Source organism: Aptenodytes patagonicus, chromosome 13 (genome assembly GCF_965638725.1).
Source record: "Aptenodytes patagonicus chromosome 13, bAptPat1.pri.cur, whole genome shotgun sequence".
Classification (NCBI taxonomy): Eukaryota; Metazoa; Chordata; class Aves; order Sphenisciformes; family Spheniscidae; genus Aptenodytes; species Aptenodytes patagonicus.
The window spans coordinates 8,459,828-8,486,923 of record NC_134961.1 but is presented as its reverse complement, the minus strand read 5'-3'; the positions used below and the strand labels follow the sequence as shown (position 1 = coordinate 8,486,923).

The 27,096-nt window shown below is 42.9% G+C and overlaps 1 protein-coding gene across 3 annotated transcripts in view; it reads left to right on the top strand.

Moving 5' to 3' along the window:
• The window catches only part of FOXK1 (forkhead box K1), a 57,029-nt gene that overhangs the window by 25,817 nt on the left and 4,116 nt on the right, over positions 1-27,096 (top strand). Inside the window, exons 2-9 of one of the 3 annotated variants that reach the window (XM_076350537.1) lie at positions 608-805; positions 10,923-11,079; positions 12,360-12,506; positions 14,298-14,491; positions 15,631-15,797; positions 16,503-16,784; positions 19,051-19,275; positions 21,564-22,736. In XM_076350537.1, the coding sequence (XP_076206652.1) occupies positions 608-805; positions 10,923-11,079; positions 12,360-12,506; positions 14,298-14,491; positions 15,631-15,797; positions 16,503-16,784; positions 19,051-19,275; positions 21,564-21,784 (1,591 nt within the window). In that variant the 3' untranslated portion in view covers positions 21,785-22,736. Of the gene's footprint in view, positions 1-607; positions 806-10,922; positions 11,080-12,359; positions 12,507-14,297; positions 14,492-15,630; positions 15,798-16,502; positions 16,785-19,047; positions 19,276-21,563; positions 22,737-27,096 lie in introns of all 3 variants that reach the window. The other 2 variants (XM_076350536.1, XM_076350538.1) reach the window with 2 other exon arrangements.

The following is a 27,096-nucleotide window of genomic DNA, read 5'->3' as shown; positions in this document are numbered from 1 at the left end:
CCTAAAGGGAGGCACTTCTAGAATGAATGTATTCAATCTGAAACCTGCTAGGTGATCCTTTAGCATCATGTGCAGAGATATAAATGGGTATTAGTTATACAATATGTAGAGGCCAGTCTTTAAATAGTGCTGACTGGTCTTACCTGGAGGCTGTTTGTTGCTCTGTCTGGACTTTATGGCTCTCTTGCTCCATGTTGCTTATGGTTTGATACTTCATAGTAACTTGTATCTTCCCAAGTTAACGGGCAAGGAGCTAGTAAAAGATAAATCCTAGTCCTTGATATAGCAGGAACTCAAGAGTATGTCATTGTAGTTCTGCATCTTGCTTAGTCATTGATTGAATACAAGGCCTTGGGGAAATCACTTAGCTTGCCCAAACCTTCAGCTTGCATCTAATCACTAGATGATACATGATACACTATGATACATACACAGATATTTGTGAATGTTCAGTAATTCTGCCCAGGACTCTGGGCAGAAAGATGCTATAGAGAATGGTGGACTTTTATGCTGTGAATGAATTAATGATTCACCAATTGCATACAAAACACTTAAATATGTTTAGTATCATGTGTGAAACTGACTTTTCCCTTTCTTTCCCTTACAGATGTACTTTGCGATTCCCTAGCACAGTTATAAAGATCCAGTTCACATCTTTATACCATAAAGAGGAAGCAAAAGAGGAAGCCTCATCACCTCCCCTTCGGCCACTTTACCCTCAAATATCGCCTCTGAAGATCCACATCCCGGAGCCGGATCTCCGGAGCGTGGTCAGTCCCCTCCCGTCCCCCACAGGCACTATCAGGTAAGATGTTAACTATTCAAAGTGTGCTGTCTGGAAAAGGTGTTCTCCGACACCAGTCTGTCAGCCTGTTTGTCTGGTATACTTGGTATATGAAGTACCCCATTAAAAAAACCACAAACTTGTTAAATATCTGCTGTTCAAAATTATGGAAGACTGTTAAAAACTGTAATGATGGCTAGAAGTAGGGCACAAGGGTTTTCTTTAAGAGCTCAAAGGGTTGGGGGCGAAAAACTTGAGTCTCAGTTTCACACTATAGAGTTACTGTCTATCTTTGGCAGCGGAATTAGAAATATCTATCAAGAGCTACCTATATGCATGGAGAAAAGAAAGCAGGCAAATATTTTCTATGTTAGGACTGCCTGTTTTATTTTTATCTCAATAATATTCTGTTGTTGCTGGGTGGTGCCGGCATTATCTGAAGTTAGGGACAAGGGTGGCCATTGGCATGTGGTTTCCTGGGAATAGAAGGAAATGGCGGTAGGATGCTGACCATGTACTTAGGGGCCGTAGCAATCTGAATGTACATCTGTGCGAGTATCCTGTTTTGTAAATTATCTGATTCATGAATGTGCAATAGAAATAACCTGAACATCAAGTTACTGTCTAGAATACTTTATTTTCTTCTTTCTCGGCCGAGTTGAAGTTATGGAGTTGCAGTAATCTCTTTTAACATTAAAGCTGTTACTTGAAGCATAATAAATTTTATAAAGTAAACTATACTCATGGTACAGGATGGTGTATTAGAGTTTTAAAAAGTGCAGGCCTCAGAACAGTGAGAGTGTATCTGGTAATAGTAATAGCCTTTGGTTTGTTTTCTTGTCTGTACATTTGTAAAAAGGTATAATACACAAACACCTTCTGACAGCACTAATTCAGTGAGTAGTATTCAAATTTACATGGCTGAGAACGACTTCAGTGTCACAATGAAGCCACTTTGGTTTTGCATAGATCTGGGGGCGCTTGCTTGTTTGGGTTTTTCCCCCAGTCTTGCAGAGCTGCACAGATGTGCAGTGCAGATATTCTAGAAAGAGGGGGCTGGAGGTAGCTGTGGTTTTAGTCCTCTGTTCAGGCACTGCTTTTAGTTTATATTTAACCTTCTCTTTTTAGAGGAAGCTTGTTGCTGGGAGGGGAGGGGGATGGTTTCTTTGCCAACATATGGTAGTTAGTTTCCATTCAGTCATCTTGCGCAAAGCAGCACAGTGTGGTTTGTGTTACTAACAGAGGCTGTATCTTTTGACTCTGGCATATGCCTGCAACTGATATTTGACTCCCTGAGAATGTTTCTTTTGCATAAGGAGAAAGTGGAAATAGTAGTGTTGAATTGTGCTCAGCCCCTAACGGAGTGTTTAGTAAGGATGATTAATGATTGCATCCGTTTGTCTTGAGCAGAAGCTAATCCAGCCAAGTCTTCAGAAAACCTCAAAAGACATCTGAGGTTTCACTTGCCAAACCCCTTTCGTTTCCGAGTTCCTCTTACAGAGGAGGGGCTGACACGTTTGTAAACATCCCTGCTCAGCCCCTTCAACCTTCCCTTCTCCCCCAGCAGGCTCTTGCAGCTCTCATACCCTGTGGGCCAGGCTTTGGGAAGTTATTTGGGTGGTTTTGCCCGAGAAAGGGAATGCTCTTTGGGGAGCATGTAGCTATGCATTCTGGCTTTCAGGGCAGTTCTCTGCTATCTTTGTGCCTTCACAGTGGTGGGTGAGGCTGGCCCAGTGTCCTCTTCCCCCTTCCCAAAGGCAGGTCTGGGAGGGCTGGCGGGGGCTTAGCGTGGGACCCACACCCCTCTCCCATCGCTGGCTTTGGGAGGTGGTTGCATGAGCTGGGCTCTCCTCCTCCTCCCTCTCCCCTTCTAGTATTTACTTTCCTAATTTGGTGCGTTTGCCTCGCTCCTCCCTGATTGGCCCATGGAAAATTATTGCAGTTTGGAAATCCTGGGCAGGGTGAAATTTCCTTTTTGGAAAGTGGCTCCTGGCCCCCTTTTCCCGCCTCCGCCCCGGTGCGGGGCAGGGGCTGTACCTGTGCTCCCACAGCCAGATTCAGCCGTGCCCTCCTGACCCCCGGCCCTGCTCTGCCTCCCTGTTTACATTGCAGCTTGCTTCCCTGCAGGTTTCCCCCTGCAAGCTTCTGGGTTTTTTCCAGCCTATTTATTTTTCCTCTGCAAAGTGCACTGCCTAGAGAGGGAACGAGCTTTAAACAAAGCCAAACCTGCCACCCTCAGCAGCTTTGCAAAGCAAGATTCCTGCTTACTCCTAGGGAGAAATGTGTCCACTGTTTTCTTAGCTAGGTGTTTTATCTCCAGGAGGGGCCATTTGTAGATGTGTTTTGAATGCTGTTGTACAGCTTTAAGGGAAAATGTTGGTTGGCAGCATGCTGTGAGGCTTACACGAGGCTTACAGGCATGGCTTATTTCTTCCTGCTTTGAGTTTTGTTACAGCCTGGTTTTGCTATAAGTCCATGGTATCTACATGAATGTGGATATATGTCCATGTATGTGTTGCAATCTAGTCCCGAGTGGTTTGTGCTTGGATTATAAACAGATCCACAGAGACAAGGTGTGATGTAGGAGCCTATTCCTGGTCTCAAAGTCATGCTGAGTTGCAGTTTAGATTTACAGTGTGTAGTTTTCCTTTTATTATCTTCCACTTGGTGTTAATGACCCTGTAGTAGTAATTTAACTCAGTTTTCCAAATAGCATCTCTCTCCAGCACTGCCCCTGAGGGTTGGGTTTTTTAGTATTTATGAAAATGAAATTATTTTTCTGTACGTGCTTCCCTATTCTAAACAGCAATTATGTTCTCTTTTTTAATATATATATATAAAAAAAGCTACAATAAAGAAATACTAAACGCTGTACTGTGGAGGTCAGCATTGTTATTCATATTTTACAGCTGCTACTTCTGGTTTATCTCTGCACCAGAATGACTGTGGGCTTGAACACTGTCTTGTACTTGTTTGCTTTTTCACTGAAAGGGCATGGATAGTTAGCTCACATACACAGTCTTTATCAGTTAAAAAAAAAATAAATTCTTTGACATGTAGGAGGAGGAGCCCTGTGAGAACCACTGCTTGAAAAGTGTCTGGTGAGGTTCTGTGCTAATAACTAAACTGGTACATATTTGTGTGTGGACCCAAATTTGTGTTTTAATTGTTAGTACTTAATGTGCCTGCCCATGTTCGGCTGTTGCTGATAGGGGGTCTATTAGGGTCGATACCTAGTTTACAATGAAATTAATGGTATGAATAATGAAAGATCAGCTAGTACCCTCCTGCATCTTTTTGTTTTATAAGCTTGATTAGTAAACTGGAAGATGTGAGCTGAATTGCCATGGTGTCATAAGCTATATTCTTTAAACCTTACTTCTTTTTTACTTATTTTCATTAGGCAAAATTAGTTCACTAATACATTGCGTGCTCTCATAGTGGATTACTCAGAGGCCTGCACTCCAGGAACTGCAGTTATCTTGGCTTAGCCACCAACTTGTTTTGTGGCCTTTAACAGGTCATTTAAATTTATTGTCTTATTTTTATGCATGTATAGTGTAATTACTACTTTCCAAGAGTGTGTAGTAGATAAATTATATATGAGCTTTCATTCCATAAAGCATGACAGAAGAGTGTGTGTGCGAGCCATGTTACAGTAGATGTGCAAATGCTGGCTATGCTTTGATTCAGACTTGGCTTGGAAAAAGGGAGTGCTTTTTAATAGGCTCTAGGACAGCTGTACAACACTGTTTCAGAACACTTGGGATTTAATTTGAACTTGCACATTTCCTCTAAAGGTATGTAGTGGGAAGCTGAATGAACCCTGACTTCAGTGGATGCATTCATTCACTGGAACAGGATGCATAAATTGCCTGCTCCATTTCATTCAGGCTTTCCTTCCTATAGCACTATTAGCCATTTAACTGAAAAGCCGGTGAAGAGCTCCAAGGCAGGTTTTTTTGCAGGCTCTTTTGCATTGTCTCGGTTATCCATTACTTCCTGCATTCGGGCAGAATATACAGCTCCGGTAACTCCCATAATTGGACAGACTGGTGATTATTTTTAATCACCCTTGTCTCCAAACCAGAAGCCAACTGGTGTGATGCATATATATCACATAAGAAAAGCAACAATCTATACTGGGCTTGGGTATTCCTGCGCATGTTTATTTCAGATAATGGACCATGTGCTAGAGGAGATGTGCCAGGCCATGTGCTGGAGGAAAGGTTGCAGATGTCACCAGCTACATGAGCACTTCCTCTTCCCCTGATCAGTATAAAACGTTCACCGAATCCACGGTCAGAGCAAGCTGACTTCCTTTCAAAGAGGGGAACCACTGGAGCACAGACAAGTAATAAGGATTTCAACTTTTGCAGATAGCTAACTTTCACTGTGGCTTGTTCGACAGCTTTTTCTTCAGTGTTAAGCAGGCAGGGTAGCTCTCGGATTTCTCCTTTCACATCAAAATCCAGCTCAGTTTGGCATTCTCACCACTTGTGATTGTCTCTGAAACCTGTCTGAAACACGCAACGTGCAAGGACTTGCCTTTCTCTGAGTTATGATTTTGGGGCTAGGCTGGGGAAGGAGAGAGCGGCAGAGGATTCTCACCCATTATTGCTGATTGCTGTATCGTGGAAATACTCATTTCGCAAGCCGAAGTGCTGTACTTTGACCTGATTCTTGCTTATTGCACGTAAAAAGGGTCCCTGTATCTTTTGGTGCCCCTTTTTGCAGGCTCATGAAATGGAATATAGGGGTAGTCTGAGGTTTGGCATTTCTCTAACCATAGTCCTTGTGTGCAGGGCAACACACCTCCAATTTGCATTTGAGGAGGAGACTGAGGAAGATTTTAAGAAACGGGGAGTCTCCCTTTGTACTCAATAGGGGCTTAAAAAAAATTGCCTATTCAGACAGGAATCTGTATATTGGCAGTGTTGCCAAGGTTGTAACTCTTATCACTGCTGTGTCTCCTGTACCTGCTTCAGAAATGTGCATTTAGGCATTTTTCAGAGGCTCATGTGCATACCATATCCTAAACCACAAAGTTGAAGAGATGGAGTTTTGCTTTAGCAATGCAGATTCCAAGTCAGGTGAACAATTTTATGTGGGATCCCAGGTAATCTTTCCTCTCTGTCATAGAGAGGATAGGTGCTTTATCCATATACCTGGCTCAAATTAAGCCTCTGTAACTTGATCCCTACAGGTATCTTTCTTGCAGAAGAGAATGAAATTAATGGATAGGGCAACTTTCCTGCATTCATGTGCTGCTTCTCCTTCTGGGGAAATTGGCACTGGAGTTTGGGAGTGTTTCTGTTTCCAGCTTGTTTATAGACTTGTAATATGACCATAAATACATCATTTCACCACTTGTTGCTTCATTCCCCCCCTGCCCCAGTCTGTAAAATGTGGCTAGTATTGAGAGAGTGTGGAGATTTTTACGTAAGAATCTCTACGTGTGCTCAGGCAACAGATCCCTACAGCCCAGTATTCTGCCTCAGATGGGTACCTTTGGGGTAATACAAGAACACAGAAAATATACAGTAATGCTAACTTACGTGCAGTCTCCCTCCACCATTTTCATGGATCAGGGACTGCCTCGGAGCAGGGGTTTCCTGATCCTCTGTCTAATAAAGCCCCTGATGGATTCCCTGTCTTCCTCCTTTCCCCAAGAACTTGTATAATGGCCTTTGGCATTCACATAAACTCTTAACATCATCCCTGTCTTACAGCATTTTGTTCCACAGTGTAACTACAAACATAGAAGCACTTTCTCTTGTTTTGGACATGCTGCTTAGTTTCATTTTGTGTTCACCATCTCTTCTATTGGAAGAGGCCAGGAGCTGAACACCTCCTCTTGGCTTTGTTTTTATAGGCTCTGTGACCTTGCACCTCAGCTTCTGTCTTAAACTATTTGTTTCCTGTATGGAATCCATTCCGTATCTCTGATCATCCTAGTTATCCCCTTCAGTGCCTTCTCTGGATCTGCTGTATCCATCTTTTTTTTTTCTTTTTTAATGAGAAGAGACAAGAAACATACAGCATCCTGGGTGTGGACACACCATGCACACAGTGGTACATGCTATTTTTGCACTCTGATTCTTTAACTAAAGCAAACCGATTTTGGACACTCCAGTAAGTTGTACATATTCTCCAATAGCTGGCATTTGAAGACTTAATTGTTGCTAGAAAGTGCTGTGAACTTAAGAGGCTAGATTCTTGTTGGCAGGAGTTGAAAGTGAGTCGTGATGCTACCAGACCTGTTACATTCTCAATAGCCAGAAGTTAAGCCCTGTGTTTAAAAGGCATTCTGCCTGTTACATGGGCGATTGTATTGCAGACACTGTGTTCAACCCTCATCTTTCTGGCCTTCCAGCTGAAGAAGGGTTAAGTATTAAATGGAAAACATGCTGCAAAGGACCGATGTGATTCAGCACGTGGTTGTAGGCTGACTCTAAAGCTGAGTCTTAGCGTGATATTTGGGGAACTGCGGCTTAATGGCTGCCTGCAGTCAGTGTTTCAAGTTGAGATGCTGAATCCTCAGTGAATATCAAAGATCTCTGGGACTCGGGGCATTAACCATGGTGCCATGGGATTAAGACTGTGGGTAACTGCAGCTGGCTTACTTACGTGCTCTGTGTGTCTTTCAGTGGTATAAAACACTTGCTTCCTCTCCAAAATGCCCTCTTCCATAACAGACAAGCTTAACCCAAATTAGCTTGGATTGCTTGTAAGCTAAGATTGCCTGCATGGACGGTGAGCATGGATCATAGCAGTAAGTTAGGATGTCTGAGAGCTGGGTGAAATTGCAAACCTAGCTGTGCTTTTCTCAGTAAAAGGTTATAGTATCAAAATGGATTAAGCTATTGCCAAGTACTGGTGCGATATTAATATCCAAAAAATCGTAATCATTGTCCCCACACTTGATTTTTGTTATATAGCACAAACAAGTGTTTGTAGGGAAAAGTCTTTTTGTTCCATAATATTTATAAAGGGGGTGTGAGTGCATGCAAGCATCCCCGGCCAGCCCGGGCTCTGGGTGGTGAGGAGAATTCCAGGAACTCCAGGAAACTGATGTCACTGCATTGTGTTTGCTTGTTTTCTTTTGACTGCACTAATGTTTAATTTTAACTTAACCCTCAGAGGGGTATTTTTAGTAAAACTGCTTCTTCACTCCTTCTGTCCCATGTTGGGGGGGGGGGAGAGGGGCGGGAATAGATTGTGCCTCCTTGTTTTTTCCGGTAGTCAGCTCTTTCTCCCTTCCCTCTGAAGAGCTCTTGGATTGACTGAGAGCTTGAACGCTTAGCAGCATGTGTTACACTCTCTTTGCATGGAGCAGGTAAAAGTTCATGTCTGTTCTGTACCCCTGTCTCTTGATTTGATCATTGATCCAGGCTGAAAGGAGGCAGGTCTACCTGGGCAGAGGTGCTCCATTCTGGTAAAAGAGTAATACCTCTTCCAGATCTTTGGCTACTGCTGTGGCTGTCCCGCGGGACAGCTGCTTTTTTAGGGGACTATCAGGTTCTTCAGTGACTGTCTACTGGGAAAGACTGGCTTTTCTAAAAGTTAACAACACTTTAGGTTGGAGAGGCTTTGTCAGCACTCAAGAGAATCACAGCCCTGGAGGGTAAGGGTTTCTCCCTTTTTTTTAAAAAAAAAAAAGGCAAGAGATCATACTTAAAGCTCATTATCAGCCTCAGAAGCTAAAATTTGAACAGCAAAATCTGGGCTACTTTCTCTGCTGATCTTGAATCAAATCAATTCTTGTCTGAACTGCATGGGATAATCTTTGAAGTCATACTAGTTTTATTTATTAAAAAAAACCCAAAGAAATATAGCTCTGTGCAGAGCATGGATTTACTTGAACTTTTTATTTTCCATATCCCTGACGTGAGTTTTGGTTGCTGTCTCTGTGGTTTGCTGTTCATGTATTTCTGCAGACAAAGAACAAAATCAGAAAACTCTGTTTCATCCTATTCCATTCCTAGTCCGTGTGTTACAATAATTGCTCAGGTGCCAAACACAAAGAATTGCTGTGTTTTTAGTTTGTCATTGTTTCATGTATGAAAATGACTTTCATTTGTAATTATCTACACATTATAAGAAGTGTGTATGTGGAGAAGCTGTTGAAAAATGACAGCGGAATAATTAAATTCACACCAGCTGCCCATATGAATACTAAGACATCAAGAGTGTCTTCTGTGGTTTAGCATTATCCACTTCCAAAGTGGGCTCAAAGCATGGAATAGCAAACTTTGATTCATTTTCCGGCACAAATGGGTCTCTGCTTTTTGAAAGACTAGGTAAGAAATGCCTTTATCTCTGGCAAAGGGAGATTTATACATATGGCCTCATCAACGTTGTATACCTTGCACTTCCTGAAAGCTTCACCTCCTGCTGCACTTTTGAACAGCATCACCCATTAATGCCAAGGACTATCGGTGAGCACTGAAAGGGTTACCAGGTGCTGTGCAACACTTTGCATGGCTAGTGTGTGGGAGATGAGTAAGCTTGGGTTTCCTATTGTAAGGGTTTGTTGTGGCTGAATATTTGTTGCGTTTTCCCTCTCCCCTGGCCCCCTGATCCTGTAATTCACTTTTAAAAGAAACCAGTCTCGGTTGTGCTGAGCTCAGCACTGCAGCCATTTGCAAAGACGCCACAAGGAGAAGCAGCACTTCTCAGTTTACAGGCTGGACTGCGGTAGGAAACAGTCATTCCTTACACTGTCAGATTGCTTATGCGCCAAAGGTATTGCCCATTGAGCAAACAAGGGTTGTCTCACTGTTTCCTCTCCATCCGCATGTGTACTTGCGTGTGGGGGAAGCTATTTAGACAGTCACCTTTTTGAGGAAGGGACCATGTTCTGTGTTTTTTCATGCAGCGCTTAGCACAGTGCTGTGATGAGTGTCAGTTACTGCATTTATTTGTGTCAGGGTTGGCACTGCTGTTGGGCATTTGACTAGGAAGGGGATTGTTTATGCCAGTTTTACTGAATTCTGGTTCCCAGCTGTGGGCTTCACTTTGCATCTTTTCTTACAATTTGAACTGCTTGTTTCACTATGTAAGTCTTCTGTGTATTGTTTTGCTTTCTTGTTCACTGTTTCTCTCTCCTTACATAGAAGACACTGGTAATCCTGGGATTTGGCTATGCATCAAGCTGCTCTGGCGTTGCATCCCTCGATGCCGGACATGACAGAACAGAGGAAAGACACAGAAAAAGGGAACTTCAGGTTCCCAGACTCATCCCTCTCCTCTTCTCCTTCCAACCCCACCAATCAAGGATATGTGATCCCTAGACAAGCCTTTCTGATTAGTTCTCATCTTGTAGCACTCACTTCTGTGTGCCTGAGTGGTGCTGCAAATTATAGCCACCTTTTATTTGTTTGTAGCTTTTTATCAGCTTTAGCATGGCTTTCCTGCTCAGTAGTTGTTCCTGTAATGCCATCTTGTGGTGGTCCTGAAACTCTAAACGTGTCTTTTCCTTATGCTAGCCAAAGCTGATGAGTGAGCTGCCTTCTGTGTTGTATACCAGTAATTGTTGCAGCTCCCTTGTTAGCTGCATTTGTGTGCTGGTGAATCAAGGAAATACCTGTCTCTAGCTGTGTGGCACTGATCGAGGTATGAAGTTCGGGTGTTGTGTTAGACAGGGATGTTCATGGCAGATGCCTGCACTGGGTGCTTTAACTATGATACTATACAAGAACATAGCCCGTATTTGTTAGAAGGCTGGATTAAATATTACTTGTATAATAAGGAGTGGTGTGCTGTTCATTCATGAGTTATAATAGCAAGCTATTTATTTATTTAAGTATTCATCCCTGATACAGTGTATGTTGTTTTAAGTCCTGCATTGTTTTAAGTGCTTCTTTAAATGCAGAGGAGTTTAATACTTTGAGACTCTGCTGTCTTGTGATTGCAGAAGATGGGGGGGGGGTGTCAAGATTTTGTAGAAATTCCAATTTTCTGACACTTTTTTCTCAATCTGTCTGGACTTTGGATAAGCCACGGGGGCAAAAATAAGTCCAGTGCATATCTGCTTTGCGGTGACCTGGGAGCTTTTACTACCTTAGAGAGTGAGAACTATGTGTTGTTTTAATAAATGAAGTAACGAATAACTATTTCCTTTTTGCCTCTCCAGTGTTCCCAACTCTTGCCCGGCCAGTCCACGTGGTGCTGGATCCTCAGGATATCGTTTTGTTCACAACATTACCTCAGATCTGCAGCTGGCAGCAGAGTATGCCGCAAAAGCAGCATCAGAACAGCAGGCAGATGCATCTGGCGGGGACAGCCCAAAGGTTCAGAGAAACATTACTTACCCAACAGTGCTCACTGGGAGACTTATAAAGACCTGGCAGTTTATTGCCAGTGTTGGATAAAGTTAAAAGGGGTCCAAGAATACCCTGGCCATAAGGGCGCTGTATACAGTATCTTCCAGGGTTTTGAGACCATGCCTTCAAACCAGCGTCTTACTAGTGGTAGATGATGAATCTGCTTGCTTAGCTGCCCAAAATGTATTCAAGTCATTCACTGAAATGGATAAGCAAGAAGAATTTTTTGCTTGTTTGATAAATCAAGAACCCATAAAGAAGAGGTGCATTAAAATTCAGTCTTGTTTTCTCCTTTTAATTAATGGTATTTTGCAAAACACAGTTGGAGAAAGGGGGAAGCAGAGCAAGAAACTAGATCTTTGCCATGAGAAATTTGTAGTCTGACTTGAAAACAAACACAAAGGCCTGTCAAGCAAGCATTAAATAAGAAGAGTAGCAAGTGGGAATTTAGATTAAAAAATAACTTAGTTATAATGATAAAATTTAATTTTGGTGAGCTGATCTTCAGATCAAAGTTAAAGGTCTAGATCCAAAACCACCTGATTTGGGATTGGGTGGAGGAGCACAATACTAGATGGCTTTTTTGTAGATTGAATTCTCCCTTGAGTCAAGAAGGGCTGTTCTTGATGGAGTAATTTGAAAAGCTGGGAATATGAGATCTGGCAAACAAACTAAAGTTCCTAGAATGAAACAAATCCTGCTGGAGAAGGGAAGGGGCAGGATCAAGTTTCATATTGGACTTGTTGCTGGGAGGAGAGCTGATAGGTTTCATGCAAGTATGCTTTCTAACAAAGTTCAGTTGTAGCTGGGCAGATTTGAAGGCTTTAGTTTCATGAACATGGAAAGCAGTGACTATACCCTACACCCTCTAACTCTTTGCTTCTAATTGCTTGTCCCGATCCTGTTCCTTGTGCTGGTGTAAGCATGTGTGGTAAATTCAGTGGGGAATGGAATCAGATTAAAGTTAGCTTTTTTGTGTGTGTTTGTGGGGAGAGGGAAGGAGATACTTTAATCTGGCTCAGTCCTATAGTCCTGTTTGCACACAAATGCTTGGCCTAAATTGGGAGTTGGCAGTATAAAACAGGAGTGAAAGGGAAGAGGGTGATGCTGCTTTTAGTTGCCCCTGATGCTCTCTTAGCATCTGTGAAAACTACAGCCCAATGTGCTTTTTTAGTTTGGGTTGTTGGTACACTCTAGTGTAGGAATTCTTTGTTAGTGACTAAATTTCTGTTTGGTTTTTTCCTTAGGATGAGTCCAAGCCACCCTATTCTTATGCTCAGCTAATTGTGCAGGCTATATCTTCAGCACAGGACAGGCAATTAACACTAAGTGGGATCTATGCCCACATTACCAAGCATTATCCATATTACAGGACTGCTGACAAAGGCTGGCAGGTGAGTTCTTGACACTGACAAGCTCTTAAACTACTTTGACAGGGCTTATCTGCTTTGAAATGCATTTATTAAAGATTTGGGGCACTGGGAATAGAGCTCCTTTGACTATTCCCAGAGTGAATTTGTTTAACATAAGCTAACTGGTTTGTTTGTGGGTGATTAGGTTTTTTTTTTAAATACTTTCTAGGGCAATATAGTGTGTTAGTATTGGGCTCTCTGGTTTCTGAAACCCTTTTAATGCTGTAGTCATGTGTCTTTCATTTTTTTGTTTGTTTTTTATTCTTCCACATCTTCGCTATCAGTCACTGCTCTACCCAGATACTTGCCTGAATCTTGCTTAATCCTTTACGTTGTCTTTGGCATGTTCTGTCCAAGCAGCAGATGTCCAGCCTAAAACTGAAGTCCCAGTTCTTAATCATAATACCTTAAATCATCACAGATGTTTTGTTTTTCCCAGTGTATCAACTGCATTGCCTAAGTCAGTTTGCAAGTTTTGAATCTCGGAATGGGAACTTGGGGAACTTTGAGTCTGTGCCTTCCTTGTGGTATTAAAGGAAATCTGACCAGCTTCACAGGAGAGTTTGGATGTAGTTAACACATGCTAAATCAAGCTTAAGTGTTCACTTGAGGGCTGCTTTCAATGTTCCAGAAACCTCAGCTCCACCTGCTTTCAGACTTTTTCTTGGCATCGCACCTCCGAAATGGGTGTTGTCATTTGAATATAATACACTAATGCAGCTGGAAAGACTCTTGCAGCTGCTGATTTCATTGTGTTCAACTGGCAGGAGCAGTACTGCTTGGTGCACTTTGAGTACAGTTGGAATAAATACACTTCTGCCTCCCTGGCTTTTCCCTGCAGTTGTAATTAATTGTGGAATTCACTTCCTGCCTTAACCTGCTCGGCAGAGTTGTGCCTTGCGAACCAGTTGCGGCTCTTTGAAGCAGGATGCAGCATTTCGGTGGAGGGTGAAGTTGCCTTTTCCCCTCCCCTACCAGTGGCATTGTAAGGCTTCACTTGTGAAGAGCTCCTCTAGAGCTGCTACAGAAGCTCTTGTTTTGTTTTGAAAGTGGAAGAGGAATGAGCTTGTGCACACCTGAGCTTACTGAGCCTTTCCCCTGGCCCAAATGACAGTGCTACACCCAGTCAGAGGTGGGCTTTTGCAATGAGAAGGATAAATAGTCTTGTCAACCTAGAAGCATAGAACATCTGGAGAGCCATACAGTGCTAGGCTAGTGCCACATAAATAATGGATTCTTCTTGGAGACAGCTGTCTGTGAGGGCATGTTGGCTGGTTTGCATTATGATTACTGTGAGATGCAGTGTCCTTTAGGGCATGTTTGGGCACCCCAGTAATTGTTTGGCAGGTAAGCAGTTAGCACAGGCTCAGGCAATTTTTTCCGCTTGCCTAGAATAAAGCCTGTCTTTTGAGAGAGTTCTGATGTGGTTTACAGTGATTTCCCCCTGCCTCAGCAAAAGCTCTACTTTCATTGCTTTCCACAGAAAAGTTACTGCACTGCCTGGCTCCAGATGTATTTAAGTGATGGTATAGTACCAAGCAAACCCATCTTTCAGCATGGTTGGTAGAAACTGTCTGACATGTTTCCCCAGGCTTTTTCTTGCAGTTCTCCTGTGACTTTGGAGCTGTGTGAGTTGAGTGACTTGTTTCTATCTTCAATACTGATTCTGGCAGTGCGGATTTTATTTTTCCAAGCTGTGTGGTGAAATCCATTTGTCTTTGTTACATACTTCCTTATGGCAAAATAATCATCTCATTCCTCTGCTTCCTGCAGAATTCCATTCGGCACAACCTCTCCTTGAACCGTTACTTTATTAAAGTCCCACGCTCCCAGGAGGAGCCTGGAAAGGGCTCCTTTTGGCGAATTGACCCTGCCTCTGAAGCCAAACTAGTAGAGCAAGCATTTAGAAAACGAAGGCAAAGAGGAGTGTCCTGCTTCCGAACACCTTTTGGGCCTCTCTCCTCCAGGTAACTTCAACTTCCTCTAATGTCTGTGCCAAACTCATTACAAAGAAAACAAACAAAAACTTCTCCTGAGGTACAGTGAGCAAACTTTACTTCTGTTTATAGTTTGAGAGGTAATATAGTTAGATAGTCCTGAGGCATAATCTGAAAATTGTTCCAACTTCTTAAGAGTTTACCAAAAAAAAACAAAATCCAGAACCAAACTACAAAAATACATCAAATAACATACCTGTTTTGGCATCATTTCAAAGAAATTCAAAGCAGTTATCACTGGAGTAAGTGTTTTCAGATGCCAGTCTCATTTCAGGAAAGCTGTGTTTAGGTGTGGATTAGATCATAGTGGGAATAACTTTTGTGGTATTTAAACCATTCTCTGATAGGGAAGATCAGGTTGATCATGGTTGTCAGCAGTGAAGCAATGGGGGGGTGTTCTGTGTAGCCGCTCCAGTCAGCGGTGTAACTGCAAAAGAGGAGCAGTGTGCAATGAGAGCTCTCTCTGAGCCCTGTAGCTGTGAGGATAAGACTTAAAATTCATCACTAGCTGGAGCAGTTTCATGTAACATTCTTCCCACACCTAGTTTTTCTGTCTGTTAAAATAGGAGGAAACAGGAGGAGGGGTTTTCAGCTGATCAGCTTCTCTACCTTGTTTGTCGTTAAAGAAATGTTTAATTCCTTATGTGTTTGGTGGCCACATGGGACCAGAGGTGGGAACCAAGTGGTTGGGGAGGGAGGCAATGGGGAAAAGAGGGAGCAACTGCTCTGTAAGCATATGCAGGGCCAGACGCTTGCACCTACATTGCCTCTTTCTTCCTCTCCCCATCACTCAAACACTGACAAAGATCCTTTGAGAATGGCCTGAAATTATAAAACTGATCTGAACATGAGGCACTTCCAGCTTCTCTGTCAGCAGTGGGTCTTCAAATGAAATGTTAAGCATACTCTGAAGGGTCTGGTTTCCTTCAGTGAGGAATAATATGACAATATTTGGTGCTAGAGTGTTTGTGAAGTTACTGTGTACCTTTCAACTCTTCCCAGCAAGACTATAGTGGGTAGTGTGGAAGAAAGGCTGTCCTTTGGTCTCTGCTGCTGTCTTGTGGTCGAAATGCATCTATACTTGCCAACACTACGTTCTGGTGTTTCAGGAGTGCTCCTGCCTCCCCTACTCACCCTGGCCTGCTGTCCCCTCACTCTAGTGGCCTACAGACTCCAGAGTGCCTGTCACGGGAGGGCTCACCCATTCCACATGATCACGACTTTGGGTCAAAGTTAGCCTCAGTTCCAGAGTATCGATATTCACAGAGTGCACCTGGTGAGTAGCTCTTGTTTCACAGAGGGTGACTGTTCCATTGCATCAAGTGCCATGCTGAGGACGCTGCAGGAATGTCTCTGCCAGTGTGTTACAGGAGGATCCAGATCTCTTTCCACTTCGTTGTTAGAGACTGATGGTGCATATGCAACTTCAGACCATTCTTTCTTACTAGTCTTTGGATGAGGGGGCAGGAGTTAAAGGAATGTGTAGAAACACATGAGCTAACCTTGAGCTAGGTGGCTCTAAAGAACTGACAGCAGGTAGTGCGTAGCTTGCTCACACTAATTTACCAGCCTTCTGGATAAGATCAGCCTGTCTACGCAGAGCTCTGTGGTGCTGTGGCCAGGGCCTTGGTAACTTGTTAAGCCCTGGTAAGTATCTGCTTGTCAGCTGTGCTGTAACTGGCCTTGATGTATAGGGTGTTCCTGGTGAAGTTGGGAGGCAAAACTCATTAAGTAAAGCTTCATTTTTTTGTGCTTATTGTGGTTTTTGTTCACAGAAATGTGCGCAGGTAGCAAGTAAGATTTTTTGTAAGTTAGGAAAGAGAAGATTGAAAGTGGTATTTTTGAAGCCTTATTTTTTGTTCCCTACCCCCACTCCTGCCAATGCTGAAGGACTGAGTATTGCTGATTAGAAGCACGTAGGTGAAATGAGTGGAGGCCTTTTTGCCTCTCCTATTAACGTATGCTTCTCTTTTCTGTTTAGGATCTCCAGTCAGTGCACAGCCAGTGATTATGGCTGTTCCTCCCCGACCATCTACTCTGGTGGCAAAACCAGTCGCGTACATGCCAGCATCAATAGTGACTTCTCAACAGCCTTCATGTCATGCAATTCACGTAGTTCAACAAGCTCCCACTGTTACAATGGTCCGAGTTGTGACCTCCTCTGCAAATTCTGCAAATGGATACATCCTCACAAATCAGGGCACAGCAGGAGGAGCTCATGAAGCTGCAGGAGCAGTGCTGGACTTAGCTGGTGACCACCGAGGTAGCTTTTCACTTCCCCTGCTACTCTGCTAATAAGTCTTGAGCAGCCTTGGGGGGGCAGGTGGTCAAATACTGTTTCGTTCACTGCGTGCTTAGCCCTTAATAAAAGATCTTTCTCCAGGTAAAACTTAAACCAAGTAAGAGCTCATCAATTTAATGTGTCTACCAGTTAGCAGACAACTGTGCTCCCTTGTCTCCTGTGGGGAACAAATGTAACAGACTTTGGAGGCTGAAGAAACATGCAGTGCTTTAAATATTTAGATTATTCCCAATATCAATATTATGCCTGTGTATTGGTCAGCTGGATGTGCTATGGAAATGTATGCTTTTTCTAGCCAAAAGAGATGGCCTGGGAAAGGCTGAAACTCTCTGCTTCAGGATGGCCTTGTAAATAAATGATAGAGCCCTTCTCTTCCTCAGGCCTGGATTCCTAGAGGAAAGCATGTGCTTCTGGAAGTGCAGGCAGTGCCTCATTAAAGCAATCTTCAAAAACCAGTTACAACAAAGGCCTCTTTTTCCTAAGCTGGAAATTCCAGCCTTGGGGGATTTAGGGAGTTAAATGTTCTCTTGCTGTGATCCAGACAACACCTTGTCTGCTGGCCATTTCAGAAGGGCTTAGTGCTAGAAGATACATGTGTGTTGTACCAGCAGCTAAGACTAGTTACTCTGATTGCTTTTATGTGAGCAGTGGGGCAATGGTTCTTTTCTAAGGGAAAGAAAAAAATGACAAAGACCTTCCCCTACAGCAATAGCAGGACCACTGGCATTTTTAGTTCAGCACTGGTTATCCTGCTTGAGTTTCATGCACATTCTCTAGAAATTTCTGTCTGGATCCCATACATGTTCTTGAAGAGCTAACAGTTGCAGCTGCCTCTGTCACCTGCTCCGTTCTTTCATTCACTAGTTCTTGCTGTCACTCGTGCTTTCCCTACTTGTCCCTCTCTTATTCCTACTCATATCCTTTTCTAGTCTCTACCTTCCCTTTGTTTTTCCTGGTTGCTCCATTTTCCTTGCTTTCCTGGTTCCTCCAGCTTTCCTTGCCTTTTCTCTCCCTGCTTTCCATCAGCCTGCCTGCAGGTCTCAGTTCAATGCTTATGTCCCACCTAACTCCACTCTTGTTGTCTTCTGATGTTAAAATGGGAGAAGTCTTCTCTTCCTACAGGACTAATGAGTTTGTGCTTCCTGCCTGCCTTCTCTGCTTTGAGACCCACAAAGCCCCTGGAACGGCTCTCCTCTCCTGCATGCCCAGCAGGAGGCTGTCCTGTATCTGTTACATACCTACTGAATTGACCCCTTACTTGTCCTGGGAAGTGAGATAAGTGGTTGAGTGCTCTCAAACAGTTATCTCTATCCAGGAACTCAGCCCTCCTTTACTCCTTTTTTTTTATCCCTCCTGGTTTCTTCCTGTACTTCCATAGCTGGCAAAAGCTTGCAATTGTGGGAAGACCCCCTTGTAAACCAACCTGTGTGCAGGCCTGACAGCAAGCTGTTGTAGACTTTTGGCTCAAGGCATTGTTTAAGATCTTAATGCCTTCTCCTGCTGTGTGGTATTGAAAATCAGGCCAATTAGCCTGTAATTACAAAGCAAGCTATGAGACTTGCAGCGACTGCTGTCCATATCACAGCTATAATGTGCCAATAAGGGAGATGATGCCTTTTTAGGACAAAGGGTCAAATTTATAATCTTTTTTTTTTGGGCTGGGTGGCTTATGCTGTAAGAAAAATGTTCTTAATATTGATAGAGTATATGTGCAATAGAGAACATTTTATTGTTTCCAAATATTCATCCCTGACCTTCTGATGTGCTTCAAAATAAGCATTTCAGAGGGACTAATCTTCCCTATTCTTATGTCCCTGATTACAGTGTTCTTCCCCTAATGAGCAGGGTGAGTGAACCATTACCTTCTCAGAGCTGACTACACTGTATGAATCAACCTGCAGAAAGTGTGTGTGTGTAGAGCCTGATCCTGCCTGGGCAGGAGTTCTGGGCACTTCTCACAGTATTAGGCCTCTAGGAATACTCTTGGCTCCTTGGAGCCCAAATATGTTACTTTTGTGACTAAGCTGCCTCAGCCTGAGAAGCAATGCTTTCTGCTCCCACTCTGTAAACCTTGTAGGACACATCAAAGGCAAGTGACTTTGCGGTGCTGAGGTATTTTCACATTTGTAAGCCTGGGGTATGTATCACTGCTAAAATGGTAATGAGAATAAAGCCTGCTCCTAAGCCAGGGTGGTAAATGATTGTTGTCTGTTCTACTCTTAAGCAGGCATGGATGAAAAGCCAACAATTGCATTTGCCACGATACCTACAGCCAGCCGTGTTATTCAGACAGTTGCCAGTCAAATGGCACAGGGTGTTCCAGGACAGACAGTCACGATCCTTCAGCAGGCAGCTCCAGTGACCATTGGACAGCATCAGCTCCCTGTGCGGGCAGTCACTCAGAACGGGAAACATGCCGTCCCCACCAACAGCATCACCGGCAGTGCTTATGGTAGGCCCTGTTTCCATTGCTTTCTGTTTTTTGATTGCTCTCTGAACTTAGCAGTTAGGTTGTAAAGCTGTAAGGGTTTTCTCTTAGCTATGCAAGTTATTCCATGTGTCCAGTTCCAAAGGTTATCAATTCTTCAACTTCTGTGGCTGTAAATGTCAGTGGTAGATATCCTTCTGTCCACCTCTGTTTGCTCCCTTTCCCTGGTGGAAAAGTTTTGCTATCTACCATTGGTTCTGAAAAGTCCAGTGTCTTTCCTTTGTCCTTGGCTAGGCATTTATTACTACTTATACTCTCTACCTTTTGAGGGTTACTTGTTGAAAGTGTTAGTGATTCTTGTGTAGAGCCTGTTTTCATTTCGTTTTCCTCTGACAAACAGCCTTTGCTTTCAGCATGCCAAATAATAAAATTTCTATGGTGCTCTTTAGATCTTGTGAAATACGACTCCATAGAGTATTAAGAAAATAACATACTTTCCCATCTTAAGGTCTTAGAGCCTGAGAGAAATAAGATCAATTTCATCAGGTGAATGAATGTAGGATTTCTTATATACAGGATGTGCTCTAGTCATTTGTCAAGCCTGATTTTTAAAATCCCATACTAGCTATGTCTTGACAGCCTCCTCTTACTGCTTGCTCAGCACCTCAGGTTTTGTCCAGTTAAGGATGATGACTGGGGATGGTAATATCCAGGTTTCTTACTCCCCTTTTCAATGACGTGCTAAGCACCTCTGCTGTCCCAGGCTCGTCCTTACAGAGAGTTTGAAATGAAGGGCACTGGTGGGATTTTGATGGCTTTCATGAAGTGAACTAGGAATGTTTCTACAGAATTTTCTGCCGTGTCTATTCGCAGTATCACCTGATGTGCACTTGAATTGCAGGAATCTTATTGGAGCAATGAAAAAATGATAGCAATAAGGTTTTTATGCAACTAAGATATTAAATAGATCAGATAGGTGGAGTTGCTATTACCCAGCAGTAGTGTTTGTGTAACGTAGAATCAGACAGTTTTTATCTAACATTTTTATGTTAAGATATTCTAATCTCACTAAAATTTTTCTAGCGCTCTCGTTGAATTGGAAAATATTCCAGTTGCATCTGAGGGGTTTTTTTGTAAGTGACAGTGAATTTTCTGGTTGACAAAACGGAGCCTGAGTCTCTTGACTCTTGCCTGTACGAAGTGAACTTCTCTTCAGCTGCATGGTTTAGGTTCTCTAAGTCACTGAACTGTAATTGGTGACTGCCCTCATCCTTACGCTATTTTTTTTTCCTTCATCCTCTTGATACTCTACAGCCTCCTTCCCATGCCTTGGTAGAAGTTGCTGGGCTTTGAGGGCCTTTTTTCCGTTTGCTTTGTTTATTTATCCTAGGGCTCCTTTTTTTATGCACTTAGCAGTGAACACACTACTAATGTTCTGTCATTCCATCCTTTGCAAATCAGTCTGGAGGGCGGAAGATGTGCTGTCTCCTGAGTCCCCTTTGGCTGCCTCTCCGATTGATGCAGAGGCCAAAAACTGCATGTGTTTCGTTTTCCAAGCAGTGTTGTGTGCCAAAGCCAGTGTGTAAGCACATTCTCTGTCTGGAACTAGGAATTGTAGACATATTTACAAAGGGTTGCTACTTAAATCGTCTTTTTTTCTCACCACTTCTACTAATGGGAGGTTGAGATCTTTTGTCAGTACTGGAATACAAGATTGGGAGCCAGAAATTCCTACGTTCAGATCCCAGTTCTGATGGGAATGCATTTGGTTGCCTGGGGTAAGCTCTTTCCTGCCCCTTTTACAAGTGAGATGTCAGTACACTCAATATTTGGATTCTAATCTAGTTTCCCAACAGACTGGCTGTTCTTATTGTGCAAGCAGGGCTAGAGAGCCCTCTAAATTGAAGGCACAGCACACAAATGTTGTAGCTTGCAAGAAGTTCTGATTGTAGGTGGCCAGAGAATTACCTCTCAAAGAGATGTGCTGTAATTTTAACAGGGGCTTGGTCCTCCCCTTCTGGAGATGAATACTTATCTGGCAATGCCTTATTTGACAACAGATAGGAAGAAGGAAGTTCTCCTATGAAAGGGGTTATTACCAGTTTGGTAAACTTGCACAAAGCTGAGATTGTGGGGGGAGAGGGAGAGACAAGGCTAGCAAGCCTTTCAAAACGGACTTGAAAATAACACTTGATTATGTGCCAGCTATCGCTTTTGACTGTGGTGTTTTATTTTCTTGCTTTCTGGAGTAGCAAACGCTTGTGCTACTTCATCACGTTAATTCTCTTTCTCTCTCTTGTCCTACTTCCCAGCTCTTACAAATCCATTGCAGCTTCTTGCAGCCCAGGCCAGCTCGTCCACTCCTGTTGTAGTCAGCCGGGTATGTGAGACAGGGACCGAAGAGACAGCAGCAGCCTCTTCCAGTGAACCTGAAGTCAAAAGACCCCGGATAGAAGAGTCCAGTGGAGCAGTCCCAGCCCAGACTGGAGTCATCACATCTACAATGCCACAAGGACAGGCAACCAGTGAATGAAGAACCGGTGGGAGGAGCTGGAGTGATGCGGGGTGGGCGTGGGATGGCAGCAGCCCCTAAAGCAGCTTTCAGAGAAAACAAACCACAACTGTAACAGCTCAAAACATAGCGGATAAAGAGCTCTTTTTAAAGTCAGATTTTTAAATGGGAGGTCAACAGCTGTTAGAATCACAAGGTGCCAAAAAGAACGGAAAACCCCTCCCAAGAACCCATACCTGGAACTCTGTTCTGTCTTTACCTATGGGATATTTTTTCCTTTTTTTTTTTTTAAAAAAAGATTCAAAAAATACAGACAACTGATTGTATGACTGCTGGGATATTTTTAACTGTCTTTTCCCCTTTTGGCTCCAAGGGGATGGGATTTGCAGTTCAGCATCTAAAGGAATGTAACACAAATACAATCTGCTCCCTGGAAAGAAAACTCCTCATTTTCTATGCCTTAATACTGTGCTTCTCAGAGCTTTGAACCATAGGACCATTTTAAAAAGGCCACCTAAGGCAATCAAATGCTGAAAGATGGGTGCAGTATCTCACAACAACAGCATTAAAGAAACATGGTACCAAGCTTAAAGAAAAAAGCAAATGATTTTGTTTTAAAAAACAGAAAAATTCTGAATATGAACAAATGTTTATTTATGTGGGGATTCAGGAAGAAGAGTTACAGGGCTCAACCACCTGGATTTCCAGATGCAATTTCTCTCCATTCCCTCTGAGGGAGAATAAGATGACAGAGGAACTGTATTAATTTGGTTCCTGTAAAGATATTAAAAACAAAGGGTTTTGTACCTTCAGTGATTTCTTACAATTATTCATCACTTGCTCTGGACAACAGCCAAAGTATCTTGATGACTGAGTATCACGTGGGGAAGGGTGTCTCCCGAAGGTTCTGTGTGCATTTGATTAATCGCATCCTGTGCTGGAGCACCAGGTTTTGTTCAAAATAGCACTGTAGGTGAAGACATTGCCACTGTTTCTGTGAACTTGAGAAAATATTGGTTGGTCTTCTGCACTAAAGCAGTCCACCTTCACCTCCTGTTGTTAGTGTGGTCCTCAATTAGATGGATGATGGTCAGGAGGCCAGGGCTGGGTAGGAGTCTGTCACTGACCCTCTGCCATGGCTAACAGCAAAGCTCTTGTGTTATTCTTCTGAGAGGGAAGTTGAGAGCTGGGGTGAGAGGCAGCAGAGTTCATACAGTGTTTAATACAAATTCTGTAAGTGTGTAGAGACCAAGGCAAAAGAGGCCTTTTATTTTCCGTGTGGCAAAGGTCACTGGAGGTCTTAAACAGATTTTCCAAAAGGAATTTGGAGGTTTCCTTTCATTGCCCGGCTCCTTCTCCCATCTCTCTTCCCTTGAGGACCATTTGGGTTGGCCAGTAGGAGGAGGCTTTTACTCAAACTGTATTCCAGGCTCTTCATGTAGGACAAGTATGTCTTATGAGTAAAGCAGATTTGAGTCACTTCAGCCACGTGGAACAGTGCGGGTGTGTGACGCTGTGTGACTGGCAAAGAAATCAACCTCTGCATAGCTAACCCCTTTGGTTTTACACCTGTTTGCAATCCCCTTGGCTAATGTGTCTTCTGGCAGCACAGCAGAGATCTCTTAATTTAGAAGATGTTATGGCTTTGGTAATGGCAAAAGAGATTTAAGAGGGATGGGATATGCCTTTGGTAGGTTATCCCCCTATCTGTACTGATTTATTTTCAGATTGCTGTGTTGTACAGTCTGACAATGCTATCGCAGAGCAGAGGGGCAAGCCCACTGCATAAACATGTTGCAAAAAGATTTCCTCAATGTGCAGTAAATGATACTGTCAAGTATGTCCATGGGGATTAGGGAGTAAGGCACAACCGTTCAATGTCTGCTGGAATTTGGGGAGGGGGAGGAAATCCGCAAGGTAACAGCTGGCATCACTTGTTCCCTTCTAGGTTTCCTTTTTCTTTGCCAAATCCTATTCAATAGCCAAGTCCCACTGCTTGAATAAAACCCAGCCATGTTTTATTCTCAAGCCAATTGTTTTGTGAGAAATATTTCTGAAAGAAGGAAAGAATTTCTTGGTTTTGTGAATTGCAGTTACTTTCTGCAGTTAGAGGCACACAAGATATTCAGGACAGTTCGTTTATCTACAGCTAGGCTTTCATAATTTAGGTGTGTGCCTTTAGTGACAAGTTATTAGATTGGATTTTAGTACTTTGAAATGATTTTGTGAAGGAGGATTGTTACAGACCACAAAGTAATTGAACCAGGCCAACCTCCAGCTGTCATTTTTCCTGCTAGGAAGGCTAAGTGCGGCATAGCGGAAAAGCACACGGATTAGCTCTGTTTTCTGTAGCCTTTTCAAAGCCAGAATTCAATAAAATGGACTTCAAGGAAGAACACACAAGTGAGTACAGCATAGTTTATCTGTGATTAATCATTACTGCTGGTGATTGCTGGTTGAGATACAGGCGTGCCTCTGAAACAGCCCTGGGGCTAGGGAGCTTTCCTGAAGCAGAGAAGTCTGGGCTTCCAGTACGTTGGGTGAGTCAGCGCAAGATGAGCAACCAACAGAATACTGTTCAGGATGTGAAGCTGCCAAAGTTTTGTGGATTTTTCTTTACTGCTGCTTTTCTCTTGGAAAATCTAAATAATTAGGCCCTAAACTTCTGTAAACTAAAGCACCATAGAAATACATCAGCTGAATCACGGTGTTTTCATACACCAGCTGCTTCTTTATAGATACCTCTTGAAAGTCCATCCTCAGGTTGTGTGTATAGATCTGCCTCCTCGGTATTTAGAACAGAATAACACTTTCTCACTCTTCCTTTTGTGGCTCACAACGCCTGCTGGTTAAAATGTGAGTTGAGGATAAGCAAATATCTTTGATCTGTTCACCCATTCTGCTTGAGGTGCCTGGAACTTGTCAGTTCATCCTATCAGGGGATTTTTGCTTTATCAGTCTGCTGCATCCCGCTGCTACTGTAGGAAGCAGCCATGCCACTTGAAAATTCTTTTTTGTAGGTTTGCCTATACATTGCCTGATACTAGGTAAAATAAGAGTTCTCACTAAATCCTGTTGAGAGCTGTGAAAAAATGTGGTCCTCATCTGGAACACATGAGATGGGGACATCTGGTTTCAGGCCTCCAGATTAATTCTTTCAAGACACTGCTCAGTCTGGAAGACAGCACCACTCTTTCTACATATCAGTCCTGACTCCCCAGGCTTTCAGTTTTGAGCACAGCAGAGGAATGAAAATTCATGTGATGGTAGAATTAAGCCTTCAACTAGAAAGAAAATACTACCTTAATCGTTATATGCAGTACTTGGATTATTTTTAAATCGATCGCCTAACTTGTTTTTATTGTCTTAAAAAGTAACATCTCATGTCCTCAATTAGTTATATTAACTGAGGGAGGTTTGAGGGCGAGAGGCGTGGGACGCTTCGCTGCATCTTCTGCTGTCTGTATAACAAAGGTCAAGGCATGTTGAATATTTAACCTGCTATAACTTAGACCTGGGAAAACTTTAAAACTGAGTTCTTAATGTGTGAATTCACTTTTCACCATTCCCTATTGATTTTTTTTTTTTCATCTTGGGCAATGACAAGGACTAATTTTACTTTGATTGCAGTCAATTTATAGCAACTTTTGTTGCCTCAGTTTGCAAAAGCTGAATGCAGTTGTTCTTGGTTTTATTCCACTGGAATTCCTTAGTTATTGTTTTGTCTTAACTTTGGCTCTTGTGATACAGGAAGCTTTTTACAGTGAGATCAATTTAATCTGATTTAGTGATAACCCAACACAGTGCTGAGCACAGAATTGAAGTTCATGATTAGCTCATCTATTCTTTTCAACTCCTTTTTCTTCCCATATTCCTCCCTCCCCCATACCATTAATGCTGTCCCCTGTAGCATATCCAGTCATTTTTATCCACCGATGGGAGCAGCGCCTTGCATTAAGCTCTGCCCAAGGACTCAAGGACGAAAATACCTGTGGGAATACGTGGGGCTCCAGAGCAGGTTGAGAAAGGTCAATTTGGTCACCCTGTATTTAATTGTCATGCTGTGTTTTAGACATGTCGCTGTTGGGCACAGCTTGTTCAGGAGTGTGTTTTCAGAGACATGTTAAAGCTTTGTAAGAGGAAAGAAATAGATAAATAACAGCTGAAGCCTTTATAGTGCTTCTGCAATCAATGTCATGGTCTGGCTTCAGGTTTTGGAGGGAGTAAACTTGGGTTTGCATGTTTTAGGCATCTGTCTTGTGTACTGACTTAGAACTGTCATTCAGAGTTAACTTCCACATTTTTTCCCCTCTTTCAGTAGGGAAGCGCCAGCAGTAAAATAAAACTTGAAGCACAGAAGGCTAGGGACCTTTATCTAAGCAAGCAAGAGCATCTGATCTGGGGTTTCATACAATGTGGTGTGGAACACTTTTCACTGACCGCTGGGGATGTTAAATTGATGTTAGAGCTTTTCATCTCTCTTAGCAAGGGGGTTTCCCAGTGAGATATTTGGTATCACTCTGATGTGTGCTAGCATGTAAATGAATGTCAAAATGTAGGGTGAAAGGAGAAATGGTTTCCATGCCGTACCTAGGTGTGGGGATCTTGGATGACAAGGATTTAATCTAGCAATAGTTCTGTACCTTTCCATAGAGAAGCAAAAGCTGTTTCTTCAAGCTTATTGCACCTAAGGATTAAATTCCAATTGGTTGGTTGTTCCCTCTTTGTTTCTGAGGTTTAAACTATGACTTATAAATTATAGTTTATCACTGTGATAAACATAGATCACATAAAACTGCGGTATTAGGGAAGATCAAATCTCTATTTGTTGTCTCTGCCATTGGCCAGTTGTAGCTGTGTAGAAATACAGAATAACTTGGGTTGGAAGAAACCTTTGGAGGTCCCTGCTGAGAGCAGGTCTGGCTAGATCATGTTGCTGTGCCTTGTCCAGCTGAGGTTTGAACGTCTCCAGAGATAGATGTTCCATGACTTTTGTCCCTGTTCCACTCTGACCACCCATGAGGTAAAAACTTTCTCAGCTATCTAAGAAGAGCAGCTTTATGTGTTCGCTGCCTCTTGTCGTATCACATCGCACCTCTGAGAAGAGCCTAGCTCTGCCCTCTCTGCATCTTCCAAATAGGTAGTTGAAGACACCAGTAAGACTTTCCCCATTTGTTTCCTTTTCTTAAGGCTGAACCAACCTGGTTGTCTTGGTCTCTTCTTGTACATCACGTGCTCAAGCCCTCAGGGCATCAGGTGGAATTGCTGCAGAAGGTCCCTGTCTGTCTTGTGCTGGGGAGCCCAAAATTGAACACAACATAATCCAGATACAA